At 41.7% G+C, this 15225-nt stretch overlaps 1 protein-coding gene across 1 annotated transcript; it reads left to right on the top strand.

Moving 5' to 3' along the window:
• Positions 1–2253: 2253 nt before the first annotated feature.
• PARL (presenilin associated rhomboid like) lies at positions 2254–15212 on the top strand. Its single transcript, XM_074912345.1, has 10 exons — positions 2254–2310; positions 2397–2592; positions 2824–2964; positions 5515–5563; positions 7549–7644; positions 9031–9180; positions 9629–9699; positions 11037–11138; positions 12981–13078; positions 14894–15212. Exons 1-10 carry the CDS (start codon positions 2264–2266, stop codon positions 15009–15011), a joined length of 1068 nt encoding a protein of 355 aa, XP_074768446.1. The 5' UTR covers positions 2254–2263; the 3' UTR covers positions 15012–15212.
• Positions 15213–15225: the final 13 nt, after the last annotated feature.

The following is a 15225-nucleotide window of genomic DNA, read 5'->3' as shown; positions in this document are numbered from 1 at the left end:
TTGCTGTTGTTCCTCCTCTTTCAACCTGTACCACATACACCCTACCCTTCAAGGACTTGATTGTACTAGCTGCCATACACTGTCACAGTTTATAGGTTTGAGGTGATGCCACAACCAATAGCAAATATGCTTTGCAGCTATCTAAAGGAGAATGACCATAAACCAAAACCAAATAAATACATAAAGCATCATCCTTCGCAAAGTGCACACATAGGCTATATACAACTAAGAGCTGTAATGTGATAAAAACGAGCCCCAGAGGAACAACAGGATCACCTTAACATTAAAAACAGAACAGCCAAAATGTATGTGGTTTGAACAAGGATAGGAAGTGTTAACAAAGAAAAATATTTAAGTTACTTAAACAAACAATCCTGATAAGGTCTCTGGAAGCAAAAACAAATTATAAAAGGGTCTAAACTTGCAAGTTAAAGAACTGTTTTACTTTTTCATTTTGTTACATAGAAAAACAGAGACAGAGCATTGATTATCACACTGGTTTCATTTACATATATATATATATTTTAACCAGCAATATACAGCTTTGAACCTGCTAAACATTTCTTAGCTCAAGCAAATTCTGAGGCTGACCCACGGCCAGGAGTGCAATCAGAAAGAGATAAAATGCACATTTAAATACAGTACTAAACCACTTAAAGCATTCTCCCACCACAGGATTACAGAGGTTTCCTCAGGTCAGAGTCTGGCCTTGAGTTGAGAAGGCAAACTCTTTCACCATCTGTTAAAAAAAAAAAAAAAAAAAAAAAAAAGAGGAACCATATTAATTAATTTCCTCTCTACTTCCAAACGGTTTGACTTTGTAACCATGCTCCTGAAGTTGGTGTAACCTTACTAATACTCTAATGAGGCTTATAGCCATTTCCAATTACAATATACAGATCATTCTCATCTTGCTATTAACTTTCCCTTCACAATAGGAACTATAGAATAATTTGGGTTGGAAGGGAACAACTGATGCCAACGTCCTGCTAACGCACAGCTTAAATGTTGGGTCAGGTCACCCAAGCCTCGTCCAGACACAAGAGATCTACACCGAGGGCTGGAGACAGAACAAACATTTTCATGTGGAGTGTGTTCCTCACACTTTTCCTGCTGCAACATGTGACTGCTGCTTCTTGTCCTCCCCACGCACCTCCAAGATAAAACCACTGTTTATTCAGCTGCTTGATTTTTGGCAGCTCTGCACTCTGATCTCTGGAGGCCCAGGCATGACTGGCATGTATACTGCCTGCCTGTCCCATTACTATCTCCACGGCAACATAGATAATCAGAGAAGCGTATGCAACTTCTTGAAACTTATCGATTACAAGTGATTTTCAAAGCAAACACACCTGTTTTTTTCCAGTTAATTTCGGGAGGGTGTTGGTGTTTCCAGCACCGGCTGGGCGGGGACAGCTCTGCCAGCATGCGGCCCCACCAGCGCTGTCGGAGCCGCCCGCCCGCACCTCTGGCGCGAAGATCGGGCCACGAGGAGCAACACAGGCGGTAGAGACTGGCAGACCTGGCCAAAGGCACAGGGATCAGGGGACACCTGGGGACAACCGCGCCGGGCAAGGGAGAGCGCGGCGAAGAGGCCTGAGAGGAGGCCGCGGGGCAGGAGCAGCTGCCTCGCACCTCGTCAGCTGCGCATAGCCCTTCGCTGGAGCGGCCCGGCGGTGAGGCAACGCGGGGCAGGGCGGAGGAACGAGGTGAGGCAAGGTGGTGAGGTGAAGTGAGACCACGCTGCAAACCAAGGCAAGGCTGAGGCACAGGCAGCAGCGTCCTCCCTGCCTCTTGGGCTGCTGCAGCCTGAGCCCCAGGCTGGCAGGAGACAGGCTCTGTCAATTCCAGAAGGCTTCTAAGGAGGCCCCTAATTACACGGCGGCAGGGGCCCGGGAGGTAAAGGACCTGCCACGCTCATCATGGCGGCCAGAGGGGCCCCGCAGCGCCACTCCCGCCATGGCGGGGCAGAGCCGGGACGACCCTCTCGACATGGCGGCCGCGGCAGGACGTGGGCGGGCCCGACCCGGCGGCCGGCAGCAGCAGCGGCGCTTCCGAAAATGCCGCCCAGGGCAGGGGCCCGGGAGCCCCGCGGGTGCCCGCCGTGCGGAACGGCCCCGAGGAGCCCCCGGGCTGCGCCTCGCCCGGCGCGCGGGGGGCGACCGAGCGGCTCCCCCGCCCCGCCGCCGGGCGCCCCAGGCAGCGCCCTCAAGATGGCGCCCGGCTGCCCCGGAAGAGCTTGGCCCCCGGGGAGGAGCCCAACATGGCGTGGTGGTGCTGGGGCCGCGCCTGGGGCCCGCGGCCGCACAGGTATCGCCGGGCCAGGCTGGGCCGGGGAGGGGGCGGCCGGGCGGGCCGGGGCGGCGGTGCTGACGGTCCGCGTCTTTCCCCCGCAGACTGACGGTGCTGCTGGAGCAGCGACAGGGTTTCCGCCGGGCGCGGCCGCGGCCCGAGGAGCCCCCTGCCGCCGCCGCCGAGGCGCGGCCCGGCCCGCCGCCCCCGCGCCGCAGCCTCTGCCCCCCGCCGCCGCCCACCCGCGCCGGCCGCCCCTCGCCGCGCCGCCTGGTCAAGCCGCTCCTCTTCGCGGTGGGGGTAAGTGGCTCCTGCGGGGTAGGCGGGGAGCCCCGGCGGGCGGCTCGGTGGCGGGGCGCCGTCTGTTAGCGGTGCCTTAGTTCCCATCAACGTGCCGGCATTGGTGAGGGCTGAGCAACGGGGAACGGCCCGCAACGCGAGCCCGGGGCGAGCCCGGCTTCCTCGCCGAAGCCACGCGTGGACTGTCCTCGGGACGGTGCGTTCATCTTGCCTCTACGCCGTCTCGCCCAGTTCACAGGCTCTGCCTTCGGGTCCGCCGCCATCTGGCAGTATGAGTCGCTCAAGTCGCGGGTCCAGACCTATTTTGAGGAAGCTCGAGCAGACTGGTTGGATAAAATACGGCCGCAGAAGAGGGGGGACTTCAGAAAGCAGGTACACGGAGCCAGGCTCGGCCTCTTCGCGCACGGGTGGGTCCCCGCGGGAGTCTAAAAACACGGCCGCGTCTTTCCTCTGGTGTAGGCACTCTTGCGAGCGCTGTTTGTACAACAGGTACTTGTCCTGTTTATCTTGATTTCTAACTTGGAGAAATAGTAGGTTCTCAGAAAAGTATAGTAGATAGATTTCCTCACGAGAAAAACTGGTGGAATTACTTCTAGAAAACTGTAATTCACAGTATCACTGCAGAAGCCACACTGGGGAAAAAATAATCATCTTTACCCTCAAATGCAGGGAAGAGAGGTCAGTAGTAGTGGTTTGTATATCTAAACTAGGTACCTTTTGCTTTTTGACTATTAAAAAAAAAAATCTAGTCTGGCTATATCTTAAGTGTTGTCAACAGTGAACACGAATTCCCAAAGAGTGCAGCGCTGGCTTAAATTCTGAACCTTAAGCATAAGATTATTTTTTTTTAATGCTCTGGCTTCTGAAATGCATTTGTATTTTCTACCTTTACTTCACAAAGACAAGGGTTTAGAGGGCTTTTTTTTATTTTTCCTCTGAGAGCTGACATTTCCATGCAAATACTTTGGAGTTCAGGCAGTGAGAACAATATAAGTCCTGCAAGGCTTATAAATTTAGTTGACATCCTGAAAGCATCAGTCATTTAGCTTTCAATTAAGCATATTTAAAACTAAACATGCATATATGCTTTACATTTGTTTCAAGGTTACAACTGTGGCTTGTGATGGACCAGCCTTGATTACTCTTTCAGGTCTGCTTGTCCAAGGGAAGTAGGGCTGAGTGTGGAGCTGGAGAAGCAGGGAGGCCCTGGGCAGGACACTGGAGGAGCTGTTTTTGTAATGTGAATTGTGAGCACTGTGGTACTTCTTTTGATATGGGCATTTGCTGTGGGTTAACCCTGGTGGGCAGCGAAGCGACACACAGTTGTTCACCCACAAACTCCCTGTGGGATAGGAGAAGAGAAAAGGAAAAATAAAAACAAGAAAACTTGGGGGTAAAGATAAAGCAACAACCAAAAAAAAAGTGTAATAAGTGATGGATAAGTGGGAGAAGAGAGACAAAACCAAAACGCATGATGCAAAGGCAGTCGCTCACAATCTCCTGTGGGTAGAACAGTGCCCAGCCAGTTCATGACCAAACCTCCTAAAATCCCCTCTTTGCCCTTTTATTGCTGAGCATGATGTTATTTGATGGGGAATATCTCTGGTTAGTTCAGGTCATCTGCCTGGTTGTGTCCCCTCCCAGCATCCTGTCTGTTCACTGCAGAGGCATAGTGAGAAATGGGAAATGCCTTGATGCTGTGCACACACTGTTCAGCAAAACTAGAACAGTAGTGTGTTATCAGTACTGTTTTAGTAAAAAATTCAATATACAGCACCACGTAAGAGCTGCTATAAAGAAAATTAACTCTGTCCTAGCCAGGCCTAGTATGCTTTCTTGCTCAGTGTGTATGAACTGCAGGTGAGATTGTGATTGACACTTAATATTTTCAGTGTCTTTTGTTTTCCTTTAAAAACCTAAGGGGGAAGATCTGGTGATTAGCTGTAAAAACAAAACAAAAAAAACCAACCCAAAACACCCCTGTTGTTAATAGGCTTAAACTCTCAATCCCCATCTTTAGTTGTTAAATTTTTATTTTTAAAAGTTCAGGATCCCCCAGTAGCTTCTGAGAGCATCTACTTCTTGTATTGTAGAAAACTCATGTTTGTTTAGTGTTCTTTTACTGGACAACTTCATAGAAAATACCAGTATCTGTATCCCGTGGCAGAGAATTAAACAAAAAAAGTAATGAAGTTGTTACTTATCAAATAATGAATGGTCTGTTTTACGTGCAGTATTTGTATCCCCCCACCTCCATCCTAGAGATAATTTTTATTACGTTGTCCCCATCAGTATGGTTGGATGGTCTCTGAGCTATCAATAATATACTCGTCCAAAATGATTCTGAAAGCTGAGGAAGGGAAAGGGGTTTGGAATTTGTCTGTGGGCTGACTGCACTCAAAATAAACTTTTTCAGGGGTTTTAAACTTGGAGGAGGGCTGGGTGAGCTGGACGCAAGGGGGAGTGGATTCCACATCTTGTGAGCCACCTCTGCAAAAGTGACCCTGGCACAAAAGTGGAATCTCTCAAAGGTGGGTGGTGTGATGTTAGACAGCCTTAGGATGAGGCTTAGTTGAGGCAGGGTTTATACTAACTTTGGCTGATCTGCTGAAGTAAGCATTACGGCTAGATCCTTGTTTAGTACAAGCAGAAGTAAACCCATGGAGTTGTGTAAAAGGATATAACTTCATTTTTTTTGAAGAAACTCTTCATCTGGTTTGGGATCTTTTACGAAAAGGAGAGTAGATAACTTCTTGAGCAAGAAAATGCCAACTTGGAAAGCTAAACCAGTCAGAAATAAAAAAAGTTTGAAACCAATTTACTTGAGATTTCAAATGCTTTCTATTCTTAAAAAGGTAGAACCTTGTGTGACTGTTTTTGAAATTGCAAATACGGTAGCATTGATGTACGATTCTGTTTCAGGTTAACAGCTGGTGGAATAACCTGACTGAGGGTCAGCGGACTGTGACAGGTTTGTGTTAGCTTACAAGTATTAGACATTCACAGGAAGAAAAATATGGCAAACAGGTACAGTATGTTAAAACAGATGGCTTTCATACCACATTTAGATTGTTAGGCACAAAGCATGTGTAAACTTACACCTGCACGTACGCTATTTCTGCTGCACTTCCTTCTTACAAACTGTTTTTTGTATGCATTAAAAACATTCCTATGCATCTGCGCAGGAGAGTGTAGAGGATTAACTAGAATCTTCTCCAGGCAATATTTTCCTCAGGAACTGTGAAAAAACAGCAAATGCCTTTAGAAGGAATAGGCATATATATTCCACTGATATGTGGAAATAAAATTCCCTAATAGATGCTTCTTGTTTGTAGCATGATGTATGTAAAATAGCAGAAAATTATCTTGTCAGCTTTCCTTTGGTTATGATGTAGTTTTGATTGGTTAGCCTAATGTCACTTGAAATCTCCAAGATAAATGTAGTATGTGGAGAGAAATTGATCAAAACTTGATTCAAATCCAAATAAAGTAGCTGAGCCATATCTGCTATATTATATATTATATAATAATATTATATATTCTACATTAAGTATTCACTGAATCTATATTAGCAGGTTGTTAGCATAAGGTTACTTAAATGTTATTTCTATATCATTTACTTTTCTGTAGAAACACTTTAGAAAAAAATTTTCAATGAACTTATTACCTCTTTGAAGAGTTGACTCCTAGTCTAAGAACAGATTGCATAAGTGCTGAATGTTTGGGTCAGAAATAATCTCGGGCCACTCAATTAACAAGTGCTGTCAAGAAGTTTTGTACAGTGCTTTGAATTGCACTTCAACATGCAAGCCAGGTCACGATGCAGATACAGATACTGTACTGGGGCAGGGGTGGTGAAGATTCACGTTCTGTGGTCTCTAGAATGTCCCTCAGCATCTAGTTAATCTTAACAGGCAATAGAAATTCTAGTTGGTAGACCCTGAGCCATTGAGATAGGTACTCTTGATTGCCATAACAAAGTTGGACTTACTGTACTGAGATTGTTGACAGTTCTGTAACATCTTGGTTTAGTATGCAGGCAAAATGCTTCCTCTAATAAAAGAGCATGGTGGACTAGGATGGAGTGTTAAAAGAAATCTATTGAAGTTATGGTTCTAGGATTTGTATATCGTAGTTTGTCAGAGTTCCTACGTTTTGTTGCAGACTTCAGATAGAGAATAATTATGTGGCATTTACCAGGAATCAGAATTATTTTCCCCTTTAATGTTTCTAGCTATTATAAAAACATTTTAAATATCTAAATGTCTGGATAAAAATAAAGACACTTTAAACAAGAAAAAATAAATTTGCATAGTTATATTTCTAATAATTCACATTTTAATTTGAAATAAGATTGCAATAAACCTCTGTGAAGTAAAAGTCTGCATTTGCTGTCTCTCAGGTGACTATGCCTTAGCAATGTCAACTTTTTATGCTTGATCTCTAAACAGTGTCTTTACGATTCCCTCAAAACCAAAGCTCCCTAAAAATGGACAGGATGCATACTGCATGTTTGTATGGTTCCTTTAGGCTTTTCCCCTCCATGCGCAGTTAAATTCAACCGGGCAGCAGACTGGCAGCATTTGGGAATAAGCAGCTTGAGAGGCAAGAAGTGAGACCTTTTAAGCTGACGTTTCATTGGTTCTACAGTGGAACAGAAGTTTGAAACTGTAGCTTGAACATCTTCAATACAGATTTTCTGGACTGTGACATTCATTACACTGTTTTAACAGTTGCAATTAAATGTCATACTTCTGAAAGACTTCTACTATTAAAATACAGCTTTCGGTATTTCTCTGTTTTTTCTGAACTCCATAAAGTATACTGCTTTTAATGGAATAGTGAAGAAAAAGTACAATTCTTGTAAGCTTACTTTTGAATGCCTGCTTACCATAAGCATTGTGGCATATTACATTCATCATTTGCTTTTATACTTTTTTTCTCCCCTCTTTATAGGTATTATAGCTGCAAATGTCTTCGTATTCTGTTTATGGAGGCTGCCTGGCATGCGTCGGATTATGTTTACATATTTCACCTCAGATCCATCTTCCAGTAAGTGAACGGTTAATTCCGGTGACTTTTCTACCTTGGAATGTAACAGAACCTCTGACCATACTGCAGAAGCGTTAGACTTAGACGGTGCATGGCTGGTTTGTAGCTCCACCACCCACAAGCAGTCTCAGTCACACCCAAACGCGTTGTGCTATCCAGACAGGAAATGGTTTGAGGGGAAAAAGTTAGAAGTAATGGATCTGATTTCTTTAAAACAAACAAAATGCTGGTGCTTTTCTAAATATTGTAGTGTCAAAACTTGCCTGCTATCTGGCCTTTTACTGCATTCAGTAGGCTGCAGCTCATGCCTTTGTAAAAGTGGAGAGACGTTTCTCCCAGTGATATGAACCCTTCCTGCTTTCCTGGGCAGAATGCGAACCATGCCACTCTTTGGGAAGGAGGAAAATAAATTGCACTATGTAATGCCATTCAAAAACTGGACTCAAGTGTGATTTTTTTTTTTTTTTTTAATCCCCCCCCAAATGTTCTGTGGGATGCAGATAGAACAGTCATCAGTCACATTCATGTGCACTTTCGTCAATAAACAAGCATTAGTCTTTATATTGTGTACAGAGGCCTTGTTTCAAAGCCGTGCTTTGGGTCATATTAAAAAAAAAAAACAACCAAACAACAAACACCACAAACTTGGCTTTCACTGTGTGTGAAATGCCTTGAAGTTGTTAACTTAGAAAAGCAAGTTACTAGTATTTAATGTCAGAACAATTAATTTTCACTTCTACTGTAGAGAATTAAAAGGATGAGACAAACGTGTTAGGAGAGTACGTTCTGCTATCCTCTTAATTTCTGCTGAAAAATTGGAAACTCAGCCAATTCCCCACACACACTCCAAACCTAAAGTTTAGTTATTATCCAGATCTGAGCATCAGTCACCCCAAACACTCCTATTTTAAATAATGTTGACCTTCAAACCTGCTAATTGGCTTTTTTGCATTTTTAAGGCCACTGTTTCAGTGAGGAGAGCCTGTAGCTTTTTGAAACGTTTTCCATCTCTGTAGCAAACTAAGGTGCTAATATATTAAAAATCTTTTTACTGTATACATACATAAATAAAATCTTTTTTCCTTTCCAGAGCATAGGAGACATGTCATAAGATATATTATATTAAATATCCCCCAGTAGGTAATAAAGACTTTCCTAAAGTAGCTGTTTGTACAGTTTGCTTATCTCTGGGGTATATGTTTTACCTTTCAAAAGGTAACAATTTTCAAATTTCATCCAATACATTTCTGGGTTACTTAGCTTGTATTTGAGAATTCTAAGCATAATTAGCCTATAATATGTCTTGATAAATTTCTAGTCTGCATGACATGCAAGTTGAAGCAAATTAAAACACTGACTTTTTAAAATTGTTTTTCTCTTTTGTAGGAGCCCTGTGTTCTCCTATGCTGCTGTCTACATTTAGTCACTTCTCTCTCTTCCACATGGCAGCAAATATGTATGTTTTGTGGAGTTTTTCCAGCAGCATTGTGTCTCTTCTGGGATGTGAGCAGTTCATTGCAGTGTATCTTTCTGCTGGTAATGTTAAATATATATCTATATTTACAACACTTAAAAAATATAAATGTGTATGCATGCAAGTAAAGTGTGTGCATGGTTAATAGATGTATGATGACAGATGGCCATTGTTCAGTCCCACACATTGCTCTAAACTAACTGCAGTATTTATTTGCTGTCATACAGAATTTTGATGGGTTTTTAGGATATTGGGGTCCAAAATACCATGACAATATAAAATAGCTCTTAATACAGACTCATGGGAGTTTCATGGGAAAAGATAACAGTTAATTCAAGTTAAAACAACACCAAAAAAAACCCTAACCCAAAACCAACCAATCAACAAAAAACCCCACCCATGCCACCTCCACTACCTTCTTTAGGAAGATGTTCAGGTAACATTGTTGAACTTTCTGATGCTTGTCTGCATTGTTGGCATTGTTTCCAATAGTAATTTTTTCCTTTCCAGGGGTTATCTCCACTTTTGTCAGTTATGTTGCTAAAATGGTCACTGGAAGGTTTGAACCATCCCTTGGAGCTGTAAGTATCCTGGAATAGGGGAGACCTCCTAATGATCTCTGAAGCTATTTTCAATGCCTGTTGTATTCTTTAACTGGCTTAAAAGCCAAGAATAAATTTGGGATAATGGAAACTAGGAAGGTTTACCAAGAACAGATAACCAGGCTGTGATTCCTGTGCAAGAACTTGCCTGTTCTTCGAATGTTCACTCTCTTGCAGTGGCAGCCCAGAGCTAATGCCACTTAATGCTAATGGCTTGTAAATGAGTACATAGCAGCAGGACCTCTTGTCACCAAGCAGATAATTCAGTTCTGTAACTTATTTCGTGAATGTTTTCATAATTGTGTATCAGTCTTCTCTAATTGAAAAATGGAATACTTCAGAAAGAGATAATATAATCAGACAATCCAAATCAGCATGTGATACCAGCAGAAGTTGTAGGGCATGCTGTGCAGAAAGGGCAGCAGCTCTCCTGCCAAAAGTCTCACAGTATGAAAGATACGAGGCAGACTGAGGAGGTCTTGTGCTTGTTGGTTCTTCACAAGTATTTTTAGTACTAGAGCATTTTAAAACCCTTGCTATAAATTTGAGGTGAACCTAGCCATTTACCAAGTTTTAAAGGCTTCTAATTGACTTTACTAAAAAATTTTTATAAAAGCCAAAAGTCACATTCTCATTTTCCAATAGGAATGAAAAAACTGTTGAACTGTTGTGAAGTTAGAATTTTTTGTAGTGCTGTCCACGTATTGTCCCTTTATCTTGTGAACAAACTTATAATCTGGAGCAAGTTACTTTCCATTAGACTTACTGTTCTGAACTTACTGAATTTGTCACACATTGCATTAGTTCACTGTATTCACAGCCTTTTCACTGAGGTATTTCATGGATTCAAAAACCCACAGTCAATTTAATACAGAGCGGGGAATTGTTTGTTTTATTGACAAAAGATTTCTTGTCCCTATCCATCTGTTACTTTCCTTATTTTGGTACAAGCTTCAGAATGACTCCCTTCATCTGAGATGTCTGTGCTTGGTTAATATATGTTAGACTTCGAGGGTTTACTGGGAAAAAAGGCACATTAACGTAAATTGTTATCTTAAAAATTGGGGGAGTTATTTCTTAATTATGTAAGAGTATCCAAGGGGTATTTTTAATTTCAGTTACTTAAGTTAAATCATGGTGTCTTGGTTTTTTCTTCTGAACTCTTTATTCTGAACTTTGATGTGGTGCTTTGAGGTTTACCACAGGGCTGCATTTGAAAATACAAGTCAAAAGGAAAACGGGTTCACATGCAGAAAAACTAATTTTCCCTTATGTAACATCTCAGCTTACTTTCATGTATTTTAATGTATTTACAGTCAGGAGCAATAATGACTGTGCTTGCAGCCGTATGTACAAAGATGCCAGAAGCGAAACTAGCCATCATATTTCTTCCAATGTTCACATTTACAGCAGGAAGCGTAAGTGCCTTTGAACTTCAAAGAAATCCTACTCTTTTTCCCCATACCTCTCAGTATCTGGGCATGTCTCCTCTTTGTTTCTGTTTCTAAGCTGTTAAATTTATTTTGAAAGAGAATACAGGTCGTGGAATTCCTGGAGACCGATTCTGATTTGTTGCAGCCTAGCATGGTCATTACACAAGTGTGTAGTGAATTCAGAATTACTCTAAATTCCGTCCTCCGTGGGTGTGTTTCAATCTGATACTAAGAGGTGAAAGATGTTGGGAGAGACTTGGGTTCTCCTGTCAGAGGAGATACGCATACACGCACTGTTCTTTCTGATGTGTGATGGTTTTTTATAGCAGCACTTGTTACAGGCTAATCTAATGTTGATGATGCACTCTTTAATTTACCAAGATGGGAAAAACAGAATTTCCCTTCTCAAGGGAAATAACATTCCAGCCCTGGAGGAATACCTGCCTCCTCATTTGGATACCATCTTTTGATACTTTCAAGAACACTGTTGGGATTAGAAATAAACTGCTGAGGCATTTCTTCATGTGTAGTACTACAACTCCTTTTTTGTTTCATTAAGTTTTTAAGCACATTCACTGCCCCATTTAAGAAAAGCTTCTTGTGTATATCTTGATTTGCTTTAATAAGTTAATCATCTTTGGCCCACTACTTAAAGTTGTTTTATTTAAAGCATTTACAATCTTGAAGTGACAAAGAGATTTGAGATTTAATGGTTTTTGTGATTGAGGTTTGCAGATTTGAACAAGTGATCTTAGATACAGTCTTTGTGTTTTCCTCACACTTCTGCTTGAGTGGACCTGGTTTTTTGCATGCTGTCCTTTAACTGCATCTTTCCTTAAAAAGATGGCCAGGGTAGAAGTACTGGCAGAGCCATGTAGAGCGCTGCCATAAGGAAGTACTCATTGCAGCAGTAAAATAAGAGCAGTGTTGGCTATTGCAGTATAAACACTGGAATAATTTTAGCCCTACTATGTAATTGTATTTCGAAGCCCTGTGTACTTTAGCCTACCTTACTGTCCTGGTCTATATACTGTAATCAGCTTTTGAAATAAACAAGCCAATGTAACAATATAGCTGCTATCCTAACACACATGCTTAAGGAAAGAAATCCTACTTAAAGTAACATTTCATCCTAACATTAAGTCTGTTGGGTTTTTTTGGAATGAGGCATTTAGTAAAATTTTGCATAATTACAGTTACGGTGGTTTGCATCTCCTGAGGATGGTATGCCGTTTCTTGCTCGTGCTGTTTCTGGCCATGGAGTTGTTCACAATATCCTGATTTTCTACCTTCCAACAGATGTGTTATGGAGGAGGATGTGATGGTCCATTTATATCAGATAAGATGACAGGGATGCTGCCCTACATGTTCTATCCACTAGACAGTTGTGTTTGGGAGAACAGAGGCATCTAAGTTATGTCAGAATTAGTGAATTAAAATGTTGCAGTTAGGTATTTTGTGGTGTCTTTTATAGCATATACTCTTTCAAGCAACTTCCTTTTTTTTTCTCTGACCTGAGTTTGGAATGTATGTGTAGTTTTAGAAATTAAGATTGGAAGAGATGAGCATTTGAAAAGCACACATTCCTACACAGCACTGTTCTGTAGCTGCTCATGGCTGAGTTTTGACAGCACAGTGCAACAAAGGACTCAAGTCTGTTTTAATATTGTTGGAGTTTTGTTTTTACAGTGATTGCTTTCATATAAAATTTAGAGGATGTGTTTTGATCCCAGATTTTTGCTCTGTGCCAGCATAAGAAACACTGTTATTGGTGGCCGTTACATTCTGTGACTGATCCCATCCTTTCCATGTTCTGTTTCTTTCCAGGCTTTAAAAGCCATAATTGCATTTGACACTGCAGGGCTTGCTCTAGGCTGGAGACTTTTTGACCATGCTGCACATCTTGGGGGAGCTCTCTTTGGAATGTGAGTCTGTATTTACTAACTTCTGTTTGTTTTTGTATTTAAATTTATCCTATATATTTTCCTCTTCACTTCCTCTTATTTCTGAAGTGTGGGGGTTTTTTTTGAAAGCTGTCTTAAGTAGCATTGAAGGCAACTCACTGTTATCCTTGTGTGGAAAATACTGTTAACAAATGCTTAGAACTGGAAGAAATTGAGCTGAACTGCCTCAGAATGATAGATTAGATGTCAGATTGTCCTATCACCATAACGTGGGCTGGCTGTCTCTCCTGCTCTCCTCAGCACATTGAAGAGAGTCAAAAGGCAGAAAAGATTCTCACAAAACGCAGCAAGGACAAATTAAAATAACTTTAGAATTAAGCAGCTAAGATAATGTCTTTGTCTGTGTTTTTCCTCTAATTGACAATTTAGAGAGCTACAGAGTTAGTATAAGCTCAGGCCAAATTCCTTTGAGCAGCCTCTACTGCTGTTTCTCTGTGTTGCTGCACTGCCTTTGTGTGGAGCCTTCCTAATTGGGAAGAACTACTAGAAACCAGTTTGTAGGAAACAGTTCTGCATTGTTCCATGTTTGAACTGCATTGCCTAATGAGTTTTTCCCCTTCTGATTGCAACGATGTCTTAATCTGCACACTTATTGCTAAGAGTGTTTTTAAACATTTTGTCTAGGCATTTTAAAAGCCTACCTCAGATTTAACTAAGCCAGACAGAGAACAGGTGCAGGACACTTTAATTTTGGTCTACAAACTGGTTTGCCTTTGCTGTTTCTTGGCCTTCCTGTCAGTAAGTTCTGTACCACAGTCTCCTTTTCTCCCCTTCTGTGGCATCACAATTTGATGTAGTCTTGCTGAATGGTAACTACTTTCTGCCATCATGATGATACCAGCTTGTTCATTATAATGCAAATTCACATATTATTAAAATAGAGTAGCAGTTGTGGTAAAAATTGTCTTGAGTTGACAAGTATCTTGCCTTCCTCACCTACATGTGTTCTGCTCCGTGAGCATTTTGGTCACTTCATCCTAAAACAGAGCCTCTATTTAGATGTAAGTCAAATGGCTAAAGTATTCCCTATCCATTGCCTCACAGACGGTTGTCCACTTCAGAGAGCACCTATATGGTTTAAAGGAATGGCCAGTTTACCTAGCACTGGCTGATGGCTCATATAAAAGTGCTTTTGTTGTTCAGGGCTTAGGTGTGAAGTTAGGCTTGTGGGAGAGCCTTCAACTTATTTCCATGCAGTTTCTTCCCCTCCTGCCTCTCCTCTCCACCATAACCTCCCTTGCTTAATTACTTATGTTGATATTCATATATCAGCATATATAGTTCTCTACAAAAATAAATCAGGCTAGAATTGTGATAGACTAAATGTTTTTAGATGTTTATAGAAGAAAATTCACTTTGAATGGAATGTGGCTGTTCATTGTGGGGCAGTTGTATTTACATACGAGAAAAGTACTTTTGCTTGGTGTTGTCAGTAAGGATTAGCACAAGCAACAGTACTGTTCTAACAGTTTCTTAAATGGAAATGGTTTTCTGCATCTTTTTAAAGTAGAAATCATGAGAGCATGAAATTAAAGGGATGAAAATCATTCATTCCCAGGGCTGAGACAAGCAAGAACACAAAGAAAGGACTATTAGGAATCAAGAGAACAAGTGGCTTCCCTACCACTGCCACTTTACAAGAATGTTGTCCTTTCTGCCTTAGTTTATCTTGTCTCCTATACTAAGCATTTGAGTTACATATTTTTTTTTAGTGATCAACCTGTTCCTCATACAGTCAAAAGTTGTGGTTAGTTTAAACTAGTATTTCTTTCTTAGGTGGTACGTGACTTACGGCCATGAGCTCATATGGAAGAACAGAGAACCACTGGTGAAAGCTTGGCATGAAATGAGGACAAAGAACACAGGAAAGGGAGGAGGTGGAAGATCTAACTGATTCTAATCCTGGAGATTCCTTGTGCCCAAGTGGTATATTACTTGAAGACGTGGGACTGAATTGGTTTTGAAGGTTTTTTGCTATTCCACATTAAGCCTCTAAGGAGCTGAAGCTTCTAATGTAAACTACAGTGACAAAAATGCCAATCAATAGAAAATGAACTCTGATAAAGGTGGAACAATAAAGGTTTTTATCCTATTGCTTTCTGAGGTAA

Source organism: Athene noctua, chromosome 8 (genome assembly GCF_965140245.1).
Source record: "Athene noctua chromosome 8, bAthNoc1.hap1.1, whole genome shotgun sequence".
Taxonomy (NCBI): domain Eukaryota; kingdom Metazoa; phylum Chordata; class Aves; order Strigiformes; family Strigidae; genus Athene; species Athene noctua.
Note: the sequence above shows the minus strand (reverse complement) of the source record. Positions and strands in the feature narration are given on the sequence as shown.

Bases quoted from the DNA above. Each gene is read 5' to 3' on its own strand.
- PARL (XM_074912345.1), top strand. From the start codon at position 2,264: ATGGCGTGGTGGTGCTGGGGCCGCGCCTGGGGCCCGCGGCCGCACAG. The intron at 5,564-7,548 runs GTTTGTGTTAGC...CCCTCTTTATAG, and splicing joins GGGTCAGCGGACTGTGACAG to GTATTATAGCTGCAAATGTC. The intron at 9,181-9,628 runs GTAATGTTAAAT...TTTCCTTTCCAG, and splicing joins TGCAGTGTATCTTTCTGCTG to GGGTTATCTCCACTTTTGTC.